We start from the raw sequence: 26,668 nt of genomic DNA, 5'->3' as shown, positions 1-26,668 counted from the left end.
CCAAGTAGGTTTTGTACCAGAAATGCAAGGATGGTTTAACATCCGTAAATCTATCAACATCATACACAACATCAACAACAAGAAAAATAAAAGTCACATGATCATATCAATAGATGCAGAGAAAGCATTTGATAAGGTCCAATACCCATTCTTGATCAAAACTCTCAGCAAGATGGGAATGGAAGGAACCTTTCTCAATCTAGTTAAAGCCATCTACCACAAGCCAATGGCAAATATTATCCTCAATGGAGAAAAACTAAAAGCCTTTCGTCTAAATTCTGGTACAAGACAAGGCTGTCTGCTCTCACCACTCCTCTTCAACATAGTACTGGAAGTTCTTGCTATAGCGATCAGGCAAGAAAAAGGTATCAAGGGAATCCAGATAGGAAAGGAAGGAGTCAAGCTCTCACTGTTTGCAGATGACATTGTACTATACTTAGAAAACCCTAAAGACTCTACCAAAAAGCTTCTAGAAAAAATAGACTCATATAGCAAGGTGGCAGGCTACAAAATTAACACACAGAAATCAATGGCCTTTTTATACACTAATAATGATAGAGAAGAGATGGACGCCAAGAAGGCAATACCATATACATTAGTGCCACACAAACTCAAATATCTTGGAGTCAACTTGAGCAAAGATGTGAAGGACCTATAAAAGAAAACTATAAAGCCCTGCTCCAAGAAATAAGAGAGAAACACATACCCTGCTCATGGATTGGCAGGATTAACATCATCAAAATGGCAATACTCCTCAAAGCATTGTACAAATTTAATGTGATCCCTCTAAAGATACTCATGATATTCTTCAAAGAAGTGGATCATACACTTATGAAGTTCATCTAGAACAGTAAACACCCTCGAATAGCTAAAGCACTCCTAGGGAAAAGAAAAATTGTAGGCATTACTTTCCTCAACTTTAAACTGTACTACAAATCAACAGTTATAATAACAGCATGGTATTGGAATAAAGACAGACCCACAGATCAGTGGAATAGGCTTGAGTTCTCAGACAATATTCCCCAGAAATACAATCACCTAATTTTTGACAAAGGAGCAGGAAATCCTAAGTGAAGCAGGGAAAAACTTTTCAACAAGTGGTGCTGGCAGAACTGATTAGCCACTTGCAAACAAAGCGAACACAGACCCCAAGTTAACATCATGTTTGAAGGTAAAATCCAAATGGATTAAAAACCTTGACATCAGACCTGATACCTTAAAATATATAGAACAATAAGTCGGTAAAACACTCCATGACACTAAGACTAAAGGCATCTTCAAGGAGGAAACTGCACTTTACAAACAAGTGAAAGCAGAGATAAACAGATGGGAATACATTAAGATGAGAAGCTTCTGCACCTCAAAAGAAATAGTGCCGGGGAGATAGCATGGAGGTAAGGCGTTTGCCTTTCATGCAGAAGGTCATCGGTTCAAATCCCGGCGTCCCATATGGTCCCCCGTGCCTGCCAGGAGCAATTTCTGAGCATGGAGCCAGGAGCCAGAAGTAACCCCTGAGCACTGCCGGGTGTGACCCAAAAACCACAAAAAAAAAAAAAAAAAAAAAAAAAGAAATAGTGCCCAGGATACAAGAGCCACCCACTGTGTGGGAGAAACTATTCACCCAACACCCATCAGATAAGGGGCTAATATCCAAAATATACAGGGCACTAACTGAAATTTACAAGAAAAAACATCTAATCCCATCCAAAAAATGGGGAGAAGAATTGAACAGACGCTTTGATAAAAAAGAAATACAAATGGCCAAAAGGCACATGAAAAAATGCTCCTCATCACTAATCATCAAGGAGATGAAAATTAAAACAAGGATGAGATACCACCTCACACCACAGAGATTGGCACACTCACAAAGAATGAGAACAGTCAGTGCTGGCAGGGATGTGGAGAGAAAGGAACTCTTATCCACTGATGGTGGAATGCCGTCTAGTTCAACCTCTATGGAAGGCGATATGGAGATTCCTCCAAGAACTGGAAATTGAGCTTCCATTCGACCCAGCTATTGCACTCCTAGGGATATACCCTAGGAATACAAGAATACAATACAAAAAACCCTTCCTAACACCTATATTTATTGCAGCACTATTCACAATAGCCAGGCTCTGGACACAACCAAAATGCCCTTCAATAGACAAATGGCTAAAGAAACTGTGGTACATATACACAATGAAATATTATGCAGCCGTCAGGAAAGATGAAGTCATGAAATTTTCCTATACATGGATGTACATGGAATTTATCATGCTGAGTGAAATAAGTCAGAGGGAGAGAGAGACACACAGAATAGTCTCACTCATATATGGTTTTTTAAGAAAAATAAAAGTCATTTTTGCAATTATCCTCAGAGACAATGAGAGGAGGGCTGGAACTTCCAGCTCACTCCATGAAGCTCACCACAAAAATTGGTGAGTGCAGTTATAGAAGTAACTATATTGAGAACTATCATAATCATGTGAATGAATGAGGGAACTGGAAAGCCTGTCTGGAGTACAGGTGGGGGTGGGGTGGGATGGAGAGAGATTTGGGACATTGGTGGTGGGAATGTTGCACTGGTGTAGGGGGGTGTTTTTTACATGACTAAAGCCTAATCACAATCATATTTGTAATTAAGATGTTTAAATAAAGAAAAAAGTGTTTAATAAATTAAAAAAAGACAAAAAGAGAAGCATAATAAACAAATCATAAATGAAAGGGCAGATGTTAGTACAGATACTACAAAAATTCAAAGGTTAATTAAATATTGGTTTGATAAACATTTGAACAAAATGAGAGAACCTAGGAGAAATGGAATAATTCTTTGACACTAGTAACCTCCCAATGTTAAATCTGAAATGCCTGAAAAAAACTATAATTAATAAGGAAATAGATGTAATAATCAAAATCCCAGGCTCATATAGATTCATAAGAGAGTTCTTTCAAATCTTTAAAGAGGACATACTGTCAATAATTTTCAGGATCTTCCAGAAAATCAAATAAACAAAAAACATTCAAATTGTTTCTATGAAGCTAACATTATGCTGATATTAAAGTGAGATAGAAATGCCACAAAAAATGAGAGAATTGCTCAATGCACACAGATGCAAAGATCCTCAACAAAAAACTAGAAAACATAATAAAATTCATCAAGAAGGTTATACAAAATGACAAAATAGAATTCATCTTAGAGATGCAAGTATGTTTTAACATATGCAAGCCAATCAATATAATACACATTATCAATAAAATAAAAAGTATATGGTCATGCCAGTAGATGCAGTGAATGAAGTTGATAATTCCTGCACCCGTTCATCAAAAAAAAACAACCTTTCTCTAGGATGATAATTTATATAATTTTCCTCAATATAATCAAAACCTTTTATACCAAGCCCATGACAAACAGACTCAACAATGAAATAATAAATCCTTTCCTCTCAGACCTACACAAGATAGGTTTGCCCATTCTGGCCACCTCTACTCAACATAATACTGAAAGTATTTGCCATAGCAAATAAACAAGAAAAAGGTATCAAGGACAGCCACATAGAAAAGGAAGAAGTTAAACTCTTACTGTTTGTGGAAAACTTAAAATATATTTCTAGAAATAGTTTTGTATAGACAGTGACAGGCTGCAAAATAATATGCAAAATGTTATGGCTTTTATATTTACTTTATACAAATAATGAAAGAGAAGAGATATAAAAATACTTATTTTCAATGTGCTTCCTAAAATCAAGTTAACTTACTGAAATCAACTTATTAGATGAATGACCTATACATAGAAAACTACAAAACAGTAATTCAAGAAACATAAGAGAACAAAATGAAACACATGACCTTTTTATATTTTAACATCATAAAATTTCAATACTTTCCAAAGCATTGCATATATTTATTTTAATCCCTACAAAGATAGCCATGAAATTTTTCAATGAAATAGATAAAAAATAACTCCTGAAATTCATATGGGATATGGATAGCTACAGCCTCCCTTGGGGATAAAGGACATGAATGGTACCATTTTCCCCAATGTCAAACTGTATTCTAAAGTAAAAGTCACTAAAATAGCATGGTATGTAAACAAAGTGATAACTTCTTCTACATAGATGTATATGGAAAGTATTATGTGGAGCAAATTGAGTCAGCAGGAGGGAAGTACACATAGAACAATCACACTTATTTTGGGGGTATTAAAAATTAGATAATATGGTAATATTATCTAGAGACAATAGAGATAAGGGACAGGAGTAACAAGAAAGAGAGGGAGTGTGGGTGCAATCAGAGCAGACAAAGGACCATTATGACAATGATAGTTGGAAATAATCACTGGTCAAGCACTGAGTGTTAAAAGTAAATAAAGTTATAAGTATTATAAATCTTTAGTAGCTATATTACAAACCACAGTGTGTAATAATACAAAAATACAAAATATAAAGTAACTGAAAGAGAGACGAGAGAAAGAGAGAGAGAGAGAGAGAGAGAGAGAGAGAGAGAGAGAGAGAGAGAGAGAGAGAGAGAAGAAAATGTCCCCCACATAGGCAGGCAAGGCAGAGGTGAGAGCAGTGGGAGGGTAACTAGGGACATTGGTGACAGGAGTTGTTCATTATTGAACAGTGTTGGACATTGTATGACTCAAACTTAACAACTTTTTTTTTATAGGCAGGCATAATTTATTGACTTAGCTTATCTAGTGTGCTTATTGAATATTTACAATCTTTACCACAAAATCCTTCCAAAATACATTTTAAAGTGAATCTACTTTAAACACCAAAAGCAATTTCATAGCAAAAGTAAAGGGAAAGTCTATGGCAAACTTATCTTGGTCATAATACCAAATATTTTTCAACAAGTAAATGTTTGTCTATTCATAGGACTTAAATAAGTTTTAATTATAATTATTAAAATAAGCAAATATAATTACACTGACAACTATCATGACAATGGTGGTGAATGAGAGAAATAGAATGCCTGTCTCTAATACAGACAAGGGTGGGGGAGGAGGAAAATGGAGGGCATTACTGTGGGGAATGGGGGTATGGATTTTTTATTAATTTTTTATTTTTAATTATGAGAACAAAGATGCAAAGAAAGAGGACAAGGTAAAGTTTCAGTGGAAGGACAATCACCCATAAACAGAATTCTCAGTAGTCCCTTTGCTGATATCTTAACTTTGAACTTTCATCCAAAGAACATTAAGAAAAATAAAACAGAACCCATGTACATTTACTTTGTCCCTCAAGTCTCCAGATTGTAGTACATAATATTTCTTAGCAGCACACAAAGCAATCTAAAGACATAAAACTTAAGTAACTTCTTAAACATTGAAGGCAAAGTACTTTTTTACATTTCCATGCACATGCATATTAGTTTAAGTTAACCTCAAAAGTTTAAGTGGGTTGTTTTTCTTAAGGATTAGAGTCAAAGGAACACAGTAAAAACGGTGTTGGAGTGGCAATTATTGTTTGCATAGGCCCTAGGGACATGGAAAGGAAAAGCTTTGGCCTAAATACAAGGAGACCCTACCCCTGAAGTTTCCTGGCATAAGACCAACTCTATGCTCCAGGCAAACTAGTTTGTCCATTCCAGGTCATTGTCTATAGTGCCAATACACTTTTATTTTTCACACAGTCTCTGTTGTTGGTATCACGTTTCTGTATTAAAGATCCTGGAATCTGCATATCCTACATTGCAGTCAGGATGGTGCAGATCATCCTCTCATTTCACCTCACAATTAAAGGGCAATGCAGAGAACCCTGTCCTGTAAGCAGGTCATTGTTGAAAAAGCCATATATGTGTTGTTGTTGTTGTTTTTTTTTTTTTTCGGTTTTTTGGATCACACCTGGCAGTGATCAGGTGTTACTCCTGGCTCCATGCTCAGAAATCACTCCTGGCATGCTCGGGGGACCATATGGGATGTCAGGATTCGAACCAATGGTCCTCTGCATGAAAGGCAAATGCCTTACCTCCATGCTTTCTCTCCGGAATCAACAACTTTTTAAATGAAAAATAAAACTGTATTATGAACAACCTTTCAACCATGTATTAATTAAAGTAATTTAAACTTTTTAAAAAGGAATAATGGGTGGAAATTAAAGCAGCTTTTTAAAAAGTTATTCAGTGTCTACCTATAGAACTCAGAGGACTAGAATGCATGCCTTACATGAGGCCTCAAATGTAACTCTTGGCGTTTATGCCCCCCCCCTCCCACCAAGCATTCCTGGTTTAGCTCTGGTGGCTCCCAGAACCACTAGTGTGAGTAGAAATGTATAACCAACCCTAACATCTAACCATTAACATACACTTCAGGGCTGTGTTTTGCTGGAGATAGTCTCAGGACACCATGGGGGAATTTCTACTCCCAAATTGATTTTTAATTATAACATAAGTCATGGAGGTAATAAAAAATTTATTTATAACAATGTTTCGTTAGTTTTCCCTAAATAAAATGAGATGATTTAAAAAAAATATCTCTTTTCTCCCTAACATTATCTATGCTATGGAAATATTTGTTGTTCTCAATTCAAAAACTAGAGAAAATATTACAGTGCCTGTGGCTGAATGTTTTATATATTATAAATGAATTTCTAGTGTATAAATATGTCAAAAATAAAACTTCTGCTGTTCTAAAAAGTATAACCCATATAAAATATTTAAATCTTTTATGAAATTAACCATAAGTATACATGTTAATAATTGTTTTATAAAATGTATTTATATGCAGGGTTTTTAAGATATTTATGTGATTTTACTAAGATAAATATTTATTAAATCACATACTGAGATAGATATAGGAATGTTAGAACTGTAAATACATTGCTACTAAATTTTATATAATTTATTTTATTTTCTTTATTTTGGGCTAACAGCAGCACACCATTGGTGGCCATGGTCAGGCACCTCCTAGAAATTCTTGGTCATATACAACATAAACTTCTGAGGGAATCTGAGTCTATGGTAATGCTCAAGCCATATATATATACAAAGGGTGTCTATGAAAGTGTTGAGTATCTCTAGAGTATGCTCAGTATTGCTCAGGGAATATATTATGCTGTGGATAATAATGTGGTCAGCTGCATGAAAGGCATGGTATTTATATCATCAACCCACACCAAATCATTATTTTATACTTAGTCAAGTGGACTAAGTAGTCTTCCAATGGACAGAATTATAATACAATGGACTATACTTACAATGGATAGAATTTGTCTATTGTAAAAACAAATTATTTTTCCTAGCATTATTTTATAGAATGCTTTGATTTATATTTTTCATAATTAAAGGTGTCACATTACTTTGGATAGAGATGCTAAGAATATTTTACAAATAGCAGTATTAGTCAGAACAGATTTTCTATTTTTCTATTTTCAAATGAATAATATATGAGTATATTGATCTTTCCTTAAATATTTATACATCAACACCTTTGGTGAAATTATTTATTTAAAATTGTTTCAAACTCTTTTCATACAGTTAAATGTGGAAAATTTTGAAGTGTAAGTATTTTATGAATTTTATTTAATAGTACAAAATGAAATTATGGAAGGAAACTATATAGCCAGAACAAATGGATACTATTTCTGAGAAATTGCAATTATCCTTGATTTTTGATTTATTCTTATCTACCACAAGGTGATAAATTTGACAAAAGTCCTCTTAATGGTTTCTGTGCATGAAGAACTAGTTATCATTCTATTAATGAAGTGCCTTCTCATCCACTCTTTTCCTGTCTAGTGGTCTGAAGTATTGTTAGTACCAAGACTTCTGTCTCCAGTGAAAATCAATGCCTAAAAAAATCCATTGCATATTTTATGCCAGCATTGCTTCACTTTCAACTCATAACAAATAAACAGTAAGTAAAAATACAAACAATTGTAAAATATTATAAATAGAAAATTATTTTATTAAATCCTCTAAAGGCATCAGCATTTATCAAAGTTGACACTAAAACTGCAATATCAACAAAAGTTTTAACTCATTATTTATTGTGGAATATTCATTTGACTACAGAAATTGCAATAATAATTTATGCTATATACAGAAATTCATCTTTGTATTGTTTTAATTTGCCTTTCTATAAGATTTTCCATGCAAATATATTTCACTAAAATTATACCCTGAACCTTTCTTCTCACACACTTTTTGTTTTTGTTTTTGTTTTATTTTTTGGTCCATACCTGACAGTGCTCAGGGATTAGTTCCAGCTCTGCACTCAAAAATCACTCCTGGTATTATGTGGGATATCACTCAGGTTATTGCATGGGATATCAGGGATCAAACCCAGGTTGGCTGCATACAAGGCAAACACCATATCCACTGTGCTATCACTTTTTTCCATGTTTTCTCACACACTCTGAATATATAAAATCCCTACACTGTACTCAAAGCATGGATGTATATAATATGTGTATCTATCTATCCATTTGTCTTTCTATCTATCCACTGTAAAACTGAACATCCCTTTTCTCGGTCTCTGCACTTCCTCAGTTCTTCTATATGATTTGTTTCTTAGAACTTCCTGTCAGAGTTTGAAAAATGAGAACCATATTTCCCCCAAATATCTATATCTATATATACATATATATGTGTATCTATATATTTTATATAGATATCTATATACTTCAGTTTCTGTAAGATTATATGTAACAGTAAATTTAGGTATTCCTTGGAGCTGGGTACTGGACCATAATGTTATTTGTCCAAATATCTCCTGGAAGAGAATACTGAGTCCACAACCCCCCCTTAGCATCATGAGAGGGATCTCCCATTCAGTGGTAAATTAATAAAAATTATATATTAATATCAGTGACTATATAAAATATCATTTACTATGTATATGTAGAAAATATAAAAAATATCCTATAATGCTTCCACTTAACAAATCTATCAAGTTATAAACTCCTTTTATCATTTGTCCATGCTTTCCACCTGCTGTTCAAATCTTTATTTTTCTAGAAATTTGTATCATCCTAACATCAGTAAACAACTCCCACATGATTTCCTTAATATTTTTTTCCTTTTGTGTGGAGATGCATATTATTTCAGACCATTGAATATGAAAAATATTTCTAAAGAAAATAGCACCAAATGTCTTTACTCTCATAAATTATTCTTAAAAATAACATGTTGCAAGTATAATTTCTCCGTCACATTCACTCTCAACATTCCACCCTCTAGATTTGCATCATCTAAACCCATTTCTAAGTCAGAGATTATATTTCCATAAACCATTCTGAATGCTATTTAGCACTGAAGTATCTTGGAGGCTGAAATTGACCTTATTACTATATACAGCTTTTAGGTTATGTAAAAAAATATCTCCCTTATTTATTCCTTTGATTATTTGGTCTTGATGGCCAGGCCTGGTGGATATTCCTGGCTCTGTGCTAGTCAGGATCACTACAGGTCAGATCACAGGACCCTACTTATGTGTGTGTTGGGGGTGTCTTATTCTGGTGTGCTATTTGAAAGACAAGTGCTCTACCTGAGTATTAAAGTGTCAGCCCTCATCCTCAAATTATTTTGATACTATTGTGACCCAATTGGTTTAATGAAACAAGTGAAAAGAGGACAGGATCATTTGACATAATGTTTTCCATTTATTTTAATCCTACTCAATTGATTTTATTTTGAGGTAACATTAAAATCTAATTAATTATAAATTAAGCTGTATATAGTTACTATATACATTTTAGCACATGTATATGTATATACATATACATCCAAAGAAGTATAAATTTTGAATGTTTAATTCATTACAAGGATAGTGTTTGAAATGAATACTGTTAAAATAATTGGAGAACCAAGAAAGTAAGGGGATTTAGGTGCGTTCTTTGCATGCAGCCAATCTCTACTAAAATCCTGGCACCACATGTTTCACCTCAAAACTGAGTGGACCCCTTCCTCAGCACCTCATGTATCCTGGGAATTATGGCACAATAATGCCTAGTAGCATAACATCAGTGGATCATTGTGTTGAACAACTGCCCCAGTTCTCTCTCCTCTCTCTCTCTCTCTCTCTCTCTCTCTCTCTCTCTCTCTCTCTCTCTCTCTCTCTCTCTCTCTCTCTCTGTCTCTCTCTCTCATCTCTCTCTCTCACACACACACAAACACACACACACACACACACACCTGATAGAAACTACTGGGACTCTTTCCTTGCTTGAGAGACTCCCAAAATAAAAATAACTAAATAAACTGAATTGGGGGTATTTTTAATGTTTAAATACATTTTCAAAAGTCAGATATTAATCCAGAACATGAACCATTCATTGAATTAATTTATGTTAAAGTTCTGCATAGTGCTGAATCAACATTTTTATGTTCCCCATATAAAGGCATATAAAAGAGTTGTTAATACTGACTTTCTCATCCTTTTTTTGTTTATTCTTTTATTGTTTAGGGGTTACAATGGGTAGTTCAGTGTTCAAATATGACCTCTGGCACAGTATTCAGAATTCTATATTATTATAGGGATCAAATCCAAATTGGTCACATATATTACAAGTCCCTTTTCCTTTAACTATCTCCTGTTCCCACTCTGTTAGATCTATAACCTAGAATACTTATTTGATCAATTTTCAGCTTGACTCACTCACCATAACAACTTTTGGAATCCTAAATTTACTTGAAACAGGAGACAATTTCTTTAAATGAGAACTCAAATTCCACATTCATGTTTTCCTGTCCTATGTATATTACTCATCAGTTCTAACCTGTTTGATTTATATATAACTGAAATTTGAACCAGTAGTTTATTTCATTTTATTTTGTTGGTTTTTTTGGGGGGGAGGAGGGGCACACTTGATGATACGCAGGGTTTACTCGTGGCTATGCATTCAGAAATAGCTCCTGCCTAGGGGGACCATATGGGACGCAGGGCATCTAACCAGGTCCATCCTGGATCGGCAGTGTCAAGGCAAATGCCTTACCGCTGTGCTATCCCTCCGGCCATACCAGTTATTATTTTAACTGAGGCTGTTTGATCTCCAAATGGGCCCCTATGATATTTCAAGTTAGTAAAGCTAGAAACTTTGTCTAGAGCAGTGCTTCTCAATTATTTTCTGTCATGTCCCCCTAGAAAGATGAAAACATTTTTCACACCTTCCCATATGACTGTAAATAGTATCTTTATTTAAAAAAAAACCTTTAACCTGAAAAACAAAAATATATAAAGTAATCTGAGCTGATTTTTAATCAGAGGTGATGTCTGGATTAATGGCTACAATGAGCACATTTTGCAATGCATAGTGACACAGCAACTCTAAGCTCCAGAAACATACAGAGAGATAAACACGGGGCTTAGCTTGTTATGACAGTGTTTGCCGAGGTCAAACGTGCCCCCCTTTACAGAGCCTTGTGCCCGCTCTGTGGGGGCACGCCCCACTATTTGAGAAGCACTGGTCTAGAGTGACAAGGTGAAAATATGGTCAAGAGTTAACCACATTCATAAAAAGGTTGAACAACACTCTTTTACATGGATTCACACAAAAATATGATTAGAACGTTTGGGGAGATAGCTCAAAGGGTGGAACATATTCCTAGCATTTTTTTAAGAGAAGACTTAGATTTCTCCAACAGCCTGTGCACCAACCGTGTATAGCACTGCACTGTGGACACTGTGGGCACTGCACTTAAGGTGGGTCTAGTAACCAAGCATTGCAAAGTTCAAACAATGGCCCAAGAACTGTGTCCAAGAACTATAGTGAGACTTATATAGTCAGATCAAGTGTAGCTGTGTTTGTTCCCAACACCAGCACCCTTCACAACCCCAGTATCCTAAGCCCTACTTGACTCCCGACATCCATCCCCCATAAAGGAAACATGATTGTTTCAATATGGCTTCAAAATTAGTGATCATAGCCCTTCACATTTTTAATCTTCTCTTTTCCTCTTTTTGCAGTGCTAATCTACTATCCTCTAACTTTCTATAAAAAAGCAAAAAAAGTTCTAACTTCTTGACATGTCGATGAGCTCTGAGAATTCACAGTACTGACCCATTTTAGCCTGAAGAATAGAACAAAAGAGCCTCTGCTTTGGAAAATTTCAAACAAAACATGCAGAGAATCCCTGTTAAATGTAATAATATGTAAATATTATATACTATTTATTAATATGTAAATATTATTTAATAAGCCATAAAATGTTAAATCCTTGATATTTACAAAACGACACTGCAGTGGCAAGGTAAGATTCTACCTATATTTGCTCTATGTCCTCCATATTGAATCTTTATTGTAGTATTAGAATAAGCGACTTCAAATGCCAAGATTTTATTCAAGTTTAAATACGTGAAGGAATGCTAAGAATGTTATCTCAATAAAAAGTTTACCTGTCTTGGGATCAATAGAGAAATAAGGTTGTCCCTGAAGAATGCTGTAAACGACCCTGGCGCTGTTCCCATAAGTCGGGTCATCTGCATCTGTGGCCTTAACTTGGAGCACATAGGCACCTGGAAAATAAGAGGAAACGATTCTAAAATCATTGTTTTACACAACCCAAGATCAAGTCTATTATCGATGGGACTTCTGTTTTTTCTTTAAAATTTGGCATGACTCAATGAATTGGTGAATAAAGGGTGTCATTATGAATAATTTGACTATTATAGTCTTAAGCTTGAGCATCAATCGAGCTGATAATGGAAATGATGGATATTATACATATTTTGAAAGCCTTGTCCATTTTCACTGGTCAGATTATTGAGCTGAAAGTCATCATGATCACTTCATGGATTTGTACACCAAAGAAAATATGTCACTGCTTTTATTAGCTCAGCTGCTTATTGTGAAGGATTTAATTTCATGATTAGGATATCATCACAAAGGTAAAAGGTTTCAAGCCTTAGTGAAAGAGAGTAGTAAAAAAGAGTAATACATAAATAGATGCAAAGCTGATTAAACAATAGCAGAACAATCTTTATCTTTTAGATTCTAAGTCTCTAGTCTCTTTAGAACAAAGATTTATCCTGAACATTCTTTTATTCATCAGGCTTTCCCCTGGAGGCCATTCAAAGCTGGACAAAATAAATCATTAATTGTTTACTGAAAAGCTAAGAAAATGAGCAATCTTTTTATCTCTGTTTTTATTCTAAAACTGAAGTGTTGTGGTCATGAATAATGTAAGAAATGATAACTTTAGTGCCACACTTAATGTAAAATGCCATGTTTTAAAATACACTGGTGAATTATAGCTATATAAACAAATGATTTTGGTCTTTTATGCTAATTTTTCTAAGGAAAGAATATTTCTCAATAAAAATAAACTTACATTACTGAAATACCAAATGTGATTAATTATTATCTTACTCATAGACATCACTATCAGTGAAATTAGCATCATTGATATTCAAAAAATAGATTTTTGATACCATAGTAAAGATTTATCAAAACTATTTATGGCTCAGGGCAAAAGAGATTGTCGAATGTGCAGACAGTGAATATGATTTGCATGGGGCCTAACCTGCTTCCACCCCAGGCATCCCATGTGGTACCACAAGCCCTGCCAAGAGTGATCTTTGAAAGCAGGATCAGAACTAAAAGCTTAGAAGAACCAAGTGTGGCCCAGAAATAAAATATATTCCAAAAGTTATAAATATTAGTTGGAAAAGAAAAAGAAAAGTCTTCTTTCTCACTCCTTTGTGAATTTTACATCATCCAACTTACTATTATTTTATTACATATGGGCAATATAAGTAGTTATTGATATTAAATTATTTCCCCATTCTAGGTAGAATAAATCAGTTGAATAGTAATGCATTTTTCTTATCCAACTTATACTTAAGAATAAAGTGTTATATTTGTCAAAAAATACTTAGAAAAACATTTAATATACTTTTTCCTACCCCATAATATAAACTTAATAGGAAACAAAGAAAAATAACAGTATTTTTTTCATTTTAAGATTTTAATTACAAGTATAAACCTTCATTAAGTATGCAGGATAATTTTTCTTCTTAAAAATAGTATAGATTACTATTATTTTCTTTAAATATCAAATAGTTAAATATTTAAACTATTTATCTCCTTCTTCTAAGGAAGCTCAGCCCCTCTGCCTTCCACACACTCCCAACACAACTATATGGGCGTGTCCTTGTTTTCTTGCTTTTGTATCATTATTGCTATTCACTGTGCATGTGGCATTGGCATTAAGTTCATGAGAAACTATTATTTTGTAATTTTGTATATTGTAATACCAAAAAATAAAATGGTAATAAAATAAGTTTCAATTAATTTAAAGAAAAATAGTAAAAATATATATATCATCTCTTATGCTTGACTTCAAACCGTATTAAACAGTACCTGAATTTTTGGGGAGCTCAAGAAATAACACAGTGGGTACGGTGCCTTCTTGCATGCAGCCAAACTGGATTCAATGTCTGCTATCCCATTTGTTCCCCTGATTCCAGCAGGAATGTTTCATGAGCACAAACCCATGAGTAACCCCAGAACACCACCAGGCATGCCCCCCCAAATACAATACCTGAAATTTAAAAGTAATAAACAATTGTATACTCACAAAAGAAGAAGATATGTACCACTCAATTTTACTCATGACTCAAAAAATTATAGATAGAATGGTAGAATATTATGGATTTGGGTCTAAGCTCAAGGTCCTTAATCCACTTTGAATTTACTTTTGTGCAAGGTATGAGATATGGATAGGTCTTTAATTTTTTCACTTGGTTATCTAATTGTTCCAACCACATTTGTTAAAAAGAGTTTCTTTATTCCATTTTAAGTACTTAGATCCTATATTGAGGAAAGCATAGGCAGAACACTCCAAAACTTAGACCTCAACGAAATCTTAAATGATGGGATGCCCATGCAAGGGTTATAACTTCAAATCTGAAAAATGAAAATACATCAAACTAAAAAGTTTCTGTATAGAAAAGAAACACATGCTAAAATTAGAAGACAGCTAAATGAATAGGAGAAAAATTTTGCTCACAACATATTAGATAAAGGTTTGATATCTAGGATACACAAAGTACTCACTAAGATTAAATCTAAAAAACTTAAACACAATATAAAAAATGAGAGGAAATGAAGACATGTCTCTGAGGAAGACCAACAAATGGCCAACAGACACATGAAAAAAAAAAAACGTATCATCACTATCATTAGGGAAATTCAAATCAAGACAACAATGAGATATCATCTTACACCAGTGAGAATGGCACATATAAAATACTTGAAACAATCTTTATTGGCAGGGGTGACATGAGAAAGAACATTGATACACTGCTGGTGGGAATGCTGTCTAATCCACCCTCTATGGAAAACAGTATGAAGGTTTCTCAGTAAACTCTAACTTGAGCTTCCATACAACACAGAAATAACTCTTTTGGGTATGGGATGCTCTTAGGGAACATTTGTGGAGGGAGTTAGATACTGGCGGTGGGATAGCCCTGATTAATTGAATGCCTGAAACCCAACTATGAAGGACTTTATGAATCACAATGGTTTCAATAAAATAAAATTTATAAAAATAATATAAAAATAATAATGGAAGGATAAATGCACTTGGAGCCTTTATATCTAATTTTCTCCATAGCCAATACATGTTCAAATGAAGGATCTGTTCTTTCTGCTCTACTTCAGTGAAAAATATACCCTTCTATAAATCCTTTGATAGTTTTTAGTTAACTTGTCTTGTATTTTCAAAATTACAATAAAATACTATTGTGTCAGATTTTAATAACTGTCTGACACTAATCAAAATAATAAAAAGGGATGTTTCATTGTTATTTATGAAGAAAAATAAAACAGTTAAGGAGCCACAGAAAATAATATAGCAGGTAAGTGCTTGCCTTACCTATGTTTGATGTCTGGCATCATTTTTGGTCCCCTAAGCCTGCTAGCAGTGATTTCTGAGCAAATATCCAGTAGTAAGCCATAAACACTACTAGACATGATCCCCAAACCATCACCAACAAAAACAGCAAAGGGCCACAGTATATTTCCTCAAACATGTAAAATTTCCAAAAATAACTTTTTTAACTCCATGCCTGTATAACATACCATTTCCTGATATAATTAAAAATTAAATTTAAGCTCAAATTTTAAGAGTTGTGTTGGGGAAGTGTTTAATGATATTGATGAAATAATACAACAAAAAATTCCTACAAACATGAGTGCTGTCTTCTAGGTATCTGTGAACATGGAGTATATTTTCTTTTCACTAACATCCAGAGGGCTTGCTTCTAATGGCTAAAGAGCAGAGAGAAGATAATTAAAATATGATTCTTTTACAAACATCTGGGTAGGAAATTAATACAGTGCACTGCAGAATATTGAACCTCTTCACTCCTTGATGTCACACTGCTCTCATTAGTTGGAAATCAATTAGAGTAGCCTTTTTAGTAATCATTGGAGCCAACTGAAAATTGTTTATAGTAGTAATTTCTAAATTTTAAGTAGTCACTAATCATATATATGCCTCATATTAATATAATGTATTTGCAATAATACACGTTAAATAATGAAAAACAGAGAAATTGATTGCTGAAAATTACAACATTCCTGCTGATCAAACTTTACTAAACCTGTTCTATTAAGGCTGAAACTAAATAAGGATTTAATAATGACATCCAAATATTGTGAGAGTTTATTTGAATAATTTGAAAATGAAAATATGCACACAAAATTAAAAAATAAATCGGAATACATTATATAATATTTAAAAGTCAGTATTATTTCCTTCAATTAACTCTGAAAATTCTAATATAAGCCTTAGTTTCATATTTAGCAGCTACAGTTTGAGAATCTATAAATATGTTTTATCTAAGGCAATATGAAACAAAGCCACAAAGGGTAGCTTATCTATTTTTAATGACTAATTTCATAATGATATGCATCATCACTTACTCATTTGATAACTATGAACTTATTTTCCTTAATATGCCACATACACAGTTGAGGGTGCTAATGAAACATAAAAATGAACATTAAAAGTCCCAAATACATAGACTAATATTCTGAAGGATATTTTGGGGGTGGAAATTCTTTTGAATGAACTAAAATAGAAACAGACATCCCATAGTGATTAGTGCTAGCTAGTGAAACCTAATTGGATAAGAAATAATTTGATAGGGATCAGAGATATAGTACAGCAGTCAGGGTGTTGGCCTTGCATGTTGCCAATCTAAATTCAATCCCACAAACTTTTAGCAATGATCCCTAGACAGAACTGAGACTAAGCATTTAACATCCAAACACAGAATCAACAACTCCAAAGAAATAGAATTACAGTAGACATTTTCATGTGCAAATAAAAAATATTAATTTTTGAAAAAAAACAAGTGTTGAATGAATTGAGTTTTCTGTGCCTTTTGTTTGTTTTTGTTTGAAGTAAAAACTTCTGACACACTGATACAACTTTAGGTACTTTTTTTTTATTGAGGTATGGTATTTTAGGGGTCTGAGGGAACACTGGCAAAACAAAGACTTCTCCACCAGAGACTGCTAAGTAATAAGTGTTGGAGAAGCAACTCAGTTGAAGTTACTGTTTGAATTATTTCAGAGTTTAGCTATCCTGCAACATTTATTAAATTTTCTTACTACAAGTAATATTTATATACTTACAAAAATGTCTGTTTTATACAGACAAAAGATAGAGGTATTATATCATAATCATGACAACTAGCATGAAACTTATATAAATTGCTAAACTAATCTAATTGCTATAAATATTTCTTTGAAAAATAATATTGACACTTCTCAGACCAGAAAATCAGAAATTGCATATGATATATGTTCATTTTATTTTTTGACTTATTCTTTATCACAATATTCTAAGACTAAATGCAATTAAAACTAACAGGTTATGGAATTATAAGCAAAAAGTTCAAGCAGACTTCAACTTAATTTGGGAGTCATGAAAAACTAGATAAAAATAAAAAAGGAACATACAAAATCAAATTAAAGAGCTTTGCATAGAAACAAGTGTATGCCCATGTATAAGATCCTACCCATAGTTCTCTGTAAGATTTTTAAATATGATTTTAGAATATTTAATTACAAAGGTAAAATTAATCATGTAAGTTAAAATAACTTATTCTGTATATAAAGCTTTCTGTCAATTTTCTTCATATTTTTTGCCATAGATTCCTTCGCCTTTCAATGAGGGCTACATGCAAATCAATAAGAAGGATTATGAAGAACCTTTATAAGTAATTCCAACCTAGTTGTTCATAGAAATCCCAGATATCTAAAAAAATATGTGTTATAATAAATGCATCTTTACCTCTAGAGAGATGATTCTAATGAATAGGCATGACTGAGTCTGAGCCTTACACAGTGCTTAAATTATGCCACGAAAAAGAGGCATCCTTGGGCCAGAGAGATAGCACAGCGGCATTTGCCTTGCAAGTAGCTGACCCAGGTTCTAAGGTGGTTGGGTTGAATCCCGACATCCCATATGGTCCCCGTGCCTGCCAGGAGCTATTTCTGAGCAGATATCCAGGAGTAAACCCTGAGCGCAGTCAGGTGTGGCCTAAAAACAAAAACAAACCAAAAAAAAAAAGAGGCAACCTTGCTTCCATTATAGTTGATACCATTGTAGCCAAGGCTCTTATAATGCCTATATTGATAATGAACCAAAACTGTGGCTTCAAATTATTTACCCCGTTTATTTCAAATTTCTTACATAAAAAGGTGGAAAAAAGACAGCAATTTGGGAGCCTAAGTATAAGTATATTAGGTAGGGCAATTGGCTTGCATGTAGCTGGCCTATGTTCAATTTTTAGCATCCCATATGGTTCCCCAAGTCCAGCAGGAGTAATTCTTCAGTGGAGAGCTATGAATTACAGAGCATCATGGGATATACCTCCAAATCCCTTCAAAAGAAATAGCCTCATCAAATGCATAACTATTTAGAGAATTTGAAAGTTTTCTATGTAATATTGTACCTAGTTGAGTGTAAACTGACAAATACATACTGACATATCTCCTGCCATGAACAATGTAGCAATTTCCATGTGTGTAATACTACATGATTTGTCTTCCAATTCTATGACCCAGATTCATCTAATAATCAGATTTTATGATTAGCAGCAAGATGCAATTTTGAATTGAGTATTTAAATATGCAAACAAGTTGACTATAGATACTTTGATTATATTAAAAAAGCACTGTTTGCTGCTAAAGAATAGTTTGTATACTACATCTGCTGAAAATAATAAAACATTTAGGGGCTGGAGCAATAGCATAGCAGAAGGGCATTTGCCTTGCACACAGACAACAAAGGATGGACCCGGCATCCCACATAGTCCTTGGAGCCTGCCAGGAGCGATTTTTGAGCTCATAGCCAGGAGTAACTCCTGAGCACCACCATGTGACCCCAAAACCAAAAACAAGAAAAGAAAATAATAAAAAATATTAATAATAAAATGTTGCCACAAAAACCTCACAGATTATAAATTGTGTTTCCCTTGTACAAGATTTGGAGCAGGTACTTCGGTTTTTCTGTTCTTCCAAATCCAAACCTGTCCAATCTGGCTTTTGAGTAGCCTCTGGCACACTTAGTGCTGTGACATCAACTTGTAATGTTTGTTATTCAGTTGAAGAACTTGAGAACACTCTAAGGTTATAAAGCTTTCTGCCTAGATACGTCCTAAATATTTTAGACTATACATATTTACACCTTGTGATTCAAACTTACATTGATGGATAAGTGGATCCATTTTTATGAGCACTTTATCCCTCCATTGAGTGCCAAGAATTCTATACCAGAAAGGCTGATGCAAATGCTAATGTCTCGTCTGGTGACATGTCGTGAATCCTAACTTCTACTAGAGGGGTAATATTACCTCCTTAGTGGCTTATGTCATTTGGAAATTATTTTCATAGGTACTGTCAGGAAAATCCACAGAAATCATGATGAAATGCATGAGTGTGGAATTCATTCCCACCCTGGCTCTCAGCTATAATTCAGTTTGACTTGTCATCTTTTTATGTGGTATTATTTTCTTAAAGGAAAAATAAATCTGTTTTTAAATATATTTAGTCAAAGTGTTCCCAGTCAGTCAGTTAATATGATTAATTCACATGTATTTAGTATATACCTTACATAGACAAAATTGTTTGATCTGAATTGGTGATTCAGTCATGTTAAGGGAAAGAAGGGAAACACTGATTATACAGAAACTAATCATTTTTGTACTTAGTTTGACTTAAGAATGTGATATTGTGTGTCAGTGCAAACCAAGTGAGAAGTATTGAGAATTAGAAGCATTTATGATAATGATGCAATTTTAGAGAGAGGGTAAGGAAACTACCTCACAAATGAATCCCACATCTATGAGAAAAGTAAAGTCGTGTAGGCATCACTCTTTCCTTTATATTTCCATAGGTTGCAGAAAATGTTTGATTATCAGGGAGGCATTTATGTCAAGTCTAAACTGACAAAAGTTGGTTTTGTAAAAGAAAAAAACCTTGTCTAGAAGAACATTTCTTTTTTTCCTTTTGGGTGCCAAGCAAATGTCCAAAACCATAACAAATTGAACACTTAGAGGAAATGTGTCAGGTAACAATCACATACAGAAGCCACCCCCTAGAGAATCCCAGGAAGGAAAATAAAAGTAGAAGTTGTCAGAGTCCCACAGAGCCATTTGTGCATTAACTCACAATTTGATGCTCTAAAATAGCTTAGCATAATCACAGGCATGTAGGAAGCCTAGATAAAATGCTTGATGTTAAAATTCTTCTATTTTCAAATGAAGATATAAAATTCTGTTTCTAGTTCCAATAATTTATTATAAAAATTAAACTGAATCTAATTTATCTTTTTTCAAGATAACTTTTCCAGCAGAGCCTATTAATTCTCTGACTATAGGATTTTGAACATATGATAGTTATTTGTTTGATTTTCATAATCCTTAAAGGTCCAGAGGATTTCTAGACTGAACTAATTCAAATCTGTTCATAGATAATTCAGTCTATGGTTTTTGTGGTGTTGTTTCTTAATTTCTTGGTTTCTCTAACTTTTTCTCTGAAAATATTATTTTATATTCTCTCCAAAAGAATGGATATGAGAGTATGATGATAAGTGAATTATGTCAAGGTGAGATATATGAATAGAATAATTTAACTTATGTATGGGATATAAGAAAAAATACTTTGATAATAATATTCAAAGACAATAGAGTTGGTGGCCAGGAAGAACAGCCAATGGGAGGAAGCTTGTCACAAAGAGTACAGCAGTGCAATTGGGGCAGAGAAGGGATCACTGTGACAATGAGAGTTGGAACTAATTACTTTGACAAAAACTGTGTGCTGAATGAGAGAGGAGAGAAAGAGAGAGAGAGGGAGAGAGAGATTGAAGTAAAATTTCTGCCACAAAGGCATGCAGGGGGCAGGTGGAAGGTAAACTGGAGACATTGTTGAAAGGAAATGTATACTGGTGAAGTGGCATGTACATTTTCAGAATGAATGAAACTTAATCATGAACAACTCTGTAACCACAGTGTTTAAATAAAAAAGAAAACACATAATTAAATCCCCTTCAAGTACTTTCTACCACAATTATCTGCTCCTGGGTGTGTTTACAACTGGAATATCTACAATGCAACATGCATATTTCTAACGTTGTTCAGAAAGCTTCCACCAGCACTGTATTTGATGCTTTCTCCTAAACACATCCTTAATCTGATCACAATGATTCGAAAGGACTTTGAGGGTTATGTTCAACTGTGCTGAGGGCTTTCTTCCTGGTGTGCTCAGAGAACTGATGTAGTGCCAAGAATTCAATAGATTCTGCCATATGCAAGGCAAGACCTGTCTTTTCTTTCTTTTATCTGTACATTCTATATTCATTTTGGATTTCTACCATTTTTACAAACTACCTCTGATGAAAGCATCATTTTGCCAGTAGAAAAGACCTTTCACTTGCCTTATGATCTCTTGTCTTCTTTGTGGTTGTGTAATTGGTTGATGTAAATCTTACTTCAAGTTACTTCCCAACATGTATTTCTCAACATCAGATACATTTTCCTCTCTCAGTTCCTTTTATGCACCATTTTCAGTCTTTATTAAAGGTCCCTATCTTAATCTCTATGCATCAGACCTTTTTCACTTTAAGCTCTAGTGAACAACAACAATGTCATATACACTTGTGCTTAGACTCTGTAACTGAACTATTGTTTATACCTTCATGATACTAACATAACAAAACTGAGAGCTGATTAGATTATTAATATGGAATCCATAGCTGTGTGGTCAAATTTGAATTATTTATTGCTCGTTCATTGGCTATTTCTAAAAATATATCTATCCCCTCGTTCTGCCATACTGTCCTCTAACATGTTAAGAGAACTTTTACTGCTACTACATGAAGTGAGTATCATACTATTGATTAAGCTCCCTGTTGCCTTGTCATAAGCTAAAACCTATCATCCTCATTGCCATAATTTATTTAAAATCCCTGAATTTGGGGTCAAATCTATGATAAAGTGAAGAGGGCACAAAAATTGAAAGCTACTCCCCTGGTTCTTATCCCACAGTTCAATTCTTTGACTAGTATTCTGAGCACTATCAGGCCTAATCTTGAGCACAGAGTTAGAAGTAAATGTTAAGAACAGTGGGATATGTTTTCATTTAAAAAAAAAAGTCTTCAGATTTATTGCAAGTACTCTTTATAAATCCCTTACATTCTCAGGTTTATCTTTCGCCAAGCTCTCTATCTTCTACTATCTCAGAACAATATTGCCTCCCTAAGATATAATGCTTCTTCATATTGCATTCTTTGTGCATTCTATCATGTGTATCAGAAATAGCCTCTTTCAATGAATTTAAATTTACCCCAAATAAAAAAATACTACCTTCCATATTGGTTTTTTTTTCACGAACCAATTTTCATATATTTAGAGTGACATTTCAATCTTTATATTTCTAACTCAGAATACTTATGTGTCCTTTTTATTATTTTTGGTACTTCAGAATTCAGCTGGGCATATAATAGGTACTTAATAGATCTCTCCTGGTAAATATATAAACAATTCAATGAATATTATTGAAAATGAATTTTTGTTAGGTGACACTGGACTACTTTATAATGAAGTCTTTATATGATAGTCCTTGTCTCAGTCAGGAAAGTAGCAAAATTTCTTCTCCTGTCAATACTTATGACAACAATATTGCTCTTTGGCCTGTTATAAAAATAAAGACAGAAGAATAGGATATTATTTATATACTGAATACTGAATAACTGAATGATGGAATGTAACACCTCAATGAGGGCTGCCTCATTGAGATCACCTTTGACGTCAGAATATAGAGAAAAGAAGAAAAGAAATAAAGTGGTATGAGAGAAAGACAGATGAGAAATAAGGCACAGGGCCTTGGAGAGTCAGGAACATCTGTAATGATAAGGAAAATAGTGTTAAATATTTAAACCACAGGATCAACAACACTGAAATCATGAGACCAAACTTTTACAACCACTTTGAAAAGTGCTTTGGGGTGGACAACTAACATGCCCAGATCCTATAGTTGGTCTCATAACAATATGCTTCAAGGGTAGAGACACCCTATATCTCTTAGGCCAAGAAAATTTTTCTTTCTAATTTCCCCAAAGTTTATTGTGCCTATGCAAAAACAAAACAAAACAAAACAAACAAAATAAAAACCATTTCTGTTCCTCTCAGTTTTTTTTAATTTCTCTCTCTTTTTTTTGTGGGGGGGCACATCTGGCGATGCTCATGTATTACTCCTGCATAGATTTTGCCATCTGATTAAAAGTCATAACTAATAGTTAATTATTTGTAATCAGTGCTAGAATTTTATATAAGGTTTATGTCCTTTTTTGTTGCTGTAATCCAATGTTAGGGTAATTTGGTAAATGCTTATTTCAATATAGTCCATATGTATGCAATTGGGTAGACAGAAATGTGTTGTAGGTAAGTAAAATTTAAACATCTCAGATGACATCTCAGATGCCTTCAGATCTAAATTCTGCCACAAACATAAAATGGCAACATTTAAGTCAATTATCCAGTACTTTAGTTTCTTAATTTGTAAAATAGAATAGATGACTCTAAATTCCAGCATACAGCATGTGATTTTGCCTAGAATCTAAACAAAAGACAGATATGAAAGGGTAATTGATATTATTAAGGGATAATAGAGTTAACTATTCTATTTCACAGTAAATGTTCTCACCCTATATATATATACATATATATTGGCTTTTGGGCTATACCTGACAGTCCTCAAGGCTAACCCTTTGTTCTGTACTCTGGGATCACTACTAGTGGTATTTGGAGAAACTTTTGTTTTGTCGTGGATGAAACTGTGATAAGCAGTGTGCAAATAAAAAAAACTATTGAGGTCATTTTCTACATATTTCATTCAATTTTTATTACATCTTTATATTTCTTTTGAGAATAGAACCTAATATTTGAATTGGAATTATTATACTTTAGTTATTCTCATAGTATTAACATTTTAGTTTATTAAAAGCACTGTGAAAGTTAAATACGTTTTAATAGTGATCAGAAAATAAAATAAAATATGTTTTATCATTTATTTGTAGGAGAGTAACTTTTATTAACCATTTTGAACTTTTGAGAGTGCACCAATATATATGAAATCCCATTATACTTTACATTATAATTTTAGTGTACATTATATGGAATACTGAACTGAACTAGTGCTTGCACAAAGATTCAGAAAGTTCAACATTAAAATTAGCTACACTATTCCATTCAAATAAAGCTAAATTTTAATTAGTTATGATTTCATTATTTATCATGAAACATTTCCCAGTTTATCAAATTTATTCCTTTTTAATATTTTGAAAAATTTATTATACTGTGGAATTTTTCACATATACTATATTTCAGAAATGCTTTCAAGTTGTAAGTCAGGTAGAAAATATAGTACAGATTAAAATATAAAAAAAGATTAAGTTCTAAAAGAGGCTGAGTTATAGCTAGATAGGGTTACCTATGAATTTATTTTATGACCCAGCTTAGGAGAAAGAAAAATGACCAAATGAAAAGTGGGTAGACAGCAGGAGATGATGCTCTAGGTGTGGAAGATTATTCAGAATATTAAAGTCACGAATTCAATTCATATTTGATTTAAAAGTCAGATTGCAAACTTGGAAAAGCTGAATTCTTCCTGGTACAATTGTCATTGATAGGCCAGAGGTTCTTTTTTTTAAGCCATGAGGTAATAAATTTTAAAATGGTGTTTGATATTCTCAATTTCAAATCTTCAGCAGCTGATCAAAAGTCTATCTGGCAAACCGGAATCCCAAATGCATGTCTGAGCAAGATTCGGTTCCCAATATTTGGGTTAACAAATTTGATGGTAGAGCATTAAATAGAGAGCTTCATTAAATATGTCATGTTTTGACATTCTGCAAATGTAGTAGTTTGGTCTATTAACTGAATCCTACCCAATTGGGTGGCTATGATTTGAGAAATGTCATATCTCTATAAAGGCATCAGAACTGCTGCTTTTGTTTCCCTTATCATTTTGTTCTGAGATTCTAAGAGCTTTTTTCCATTGGACCCAAGTCTAGGCAAGAAGTTGATTTCTAAGCTGTGAGTTAAGGTCTTGAAAGTGGATAGATGAAGGGGTCAACAACTTGCAGGTTATAACTTATTAGTCAACAGACATAATTTTTATTTTATTTTTCTTTGTTCTGTTTTGATTTGTTTTGGTTTGGAGACCACAAAAGGAGGTGTTCACAGCTTACTACTAATTACACACTCAGGAATCACTCCTGGAAATGCTGGAGGACCATATAGGTTGCTTAGGTTTAATACCAGGTCATCTGTGTGCAAGACAAGCATCTTTCCACTGTACTATTGCTTTGAATGTCAATTTTTACTTTATTTTATATGCTCTTAATTTAAATATTCATATTATCTGAGCTGTGAGTATTATTAAATAGTACCCAGAGAGGAACCTTATCATTTTTTTAAATTTTTTTATTTTTAATTATGAGAACAAAGATGCAAAGAAAGAGGACAAGGTAAAGTTACAGTGGAAGGACAATCACCCATAACATAATTCTCAGAAGAAATCCCCTTGCTGATATCTTAACTTTGAACTTTCAGCCAAAGAACATTAAGATAAATAAAACAGAATCCATGTACAATTACTTTGTCCCTCAAGTCCCCAGATTGTAACACATTATAATATTTCTTAACAGTACACAAGGCAATCTAAAGCCATAAAACTTACATAACTCCTTAAACATTAGAGGCATAGTATTTTTTACATTTCCATGTACATGCATATTAGCTTAAGTTAACCTCGAATTTTAAGTGTTTTTTTTTAAGGATTAGAGTCAAAGGAAACAGAAAAAACGGTGTTAGATTGGCAATTGTTGTTTGCATAGGCCCACCAAAATATGAGGGGCATGGAAAGGAATAACCTTGGCCTAAATACAAAGAGACCCTACCCCTGAAGTTTCCTGGCATAAGACCAACTCTAGGCTCCAGTCAAGCTAGATGGTCCAATCCAAGACATTGTCTGTAGTGCCAACACACTTTTCACACAGTCTCTGTTGTTGGTATCATGTTTCTGTATTAAAGATCCTGAATCTGCATATCCTACATTGAAGTCAGGATGTAGAGAGTCCTCTTGTTTCACCTCACCATTAAAGGGCAATGCAGGGAGCCCTGTCCTGTAAGCAGGTCGTTGTTGTTGTTAAGTCTTCTCAGTGTTAA

General features: G+C 33.6%; 1 protein-coding gene across 1 annotated transcript in view; it reads right to left on the bottom strand.

Moving 5' to 3' along the window:
• The window catches only part of CDH12 (cadherin 12), a 1,029,254-nt gene that overhangs the window by 96,264 nt on the left and 906,322 nt on the right, over nt 1-26,668 (bottom strand). The window contains exon 6 of the mRNA XM_049768382.1: nt 12,320-12,439. Coding sequence (XP_049624339.1) covers nt 12,320-12,439 — 120 coding nt within the window. The remainder of the gene's footprint in view (nt 1-12,319; nt 12,440-26,668) is intronic.

Source organism: Suncus etruscus, chromosome 2 (assembly GCF_024139225.1).
Source record: "Suncus etruscus isolate mSunEtr1 chromosome 2, mSunEtr1.pri.cur, whole genome shotgun sequence".
Classification (NCBI taxonomy): domain Eukaryota; kingdom Metazoa; phylum Chordata; class Mammalia; order Eulipotyphla; family Soricidae; genus Suncus; species Suncus etruscus.
The sequence above is the reverse complement of the archived record's forward strand: the minus strand, read 5'-3'. Positions and strand labels throughout refer to the sequence as shown.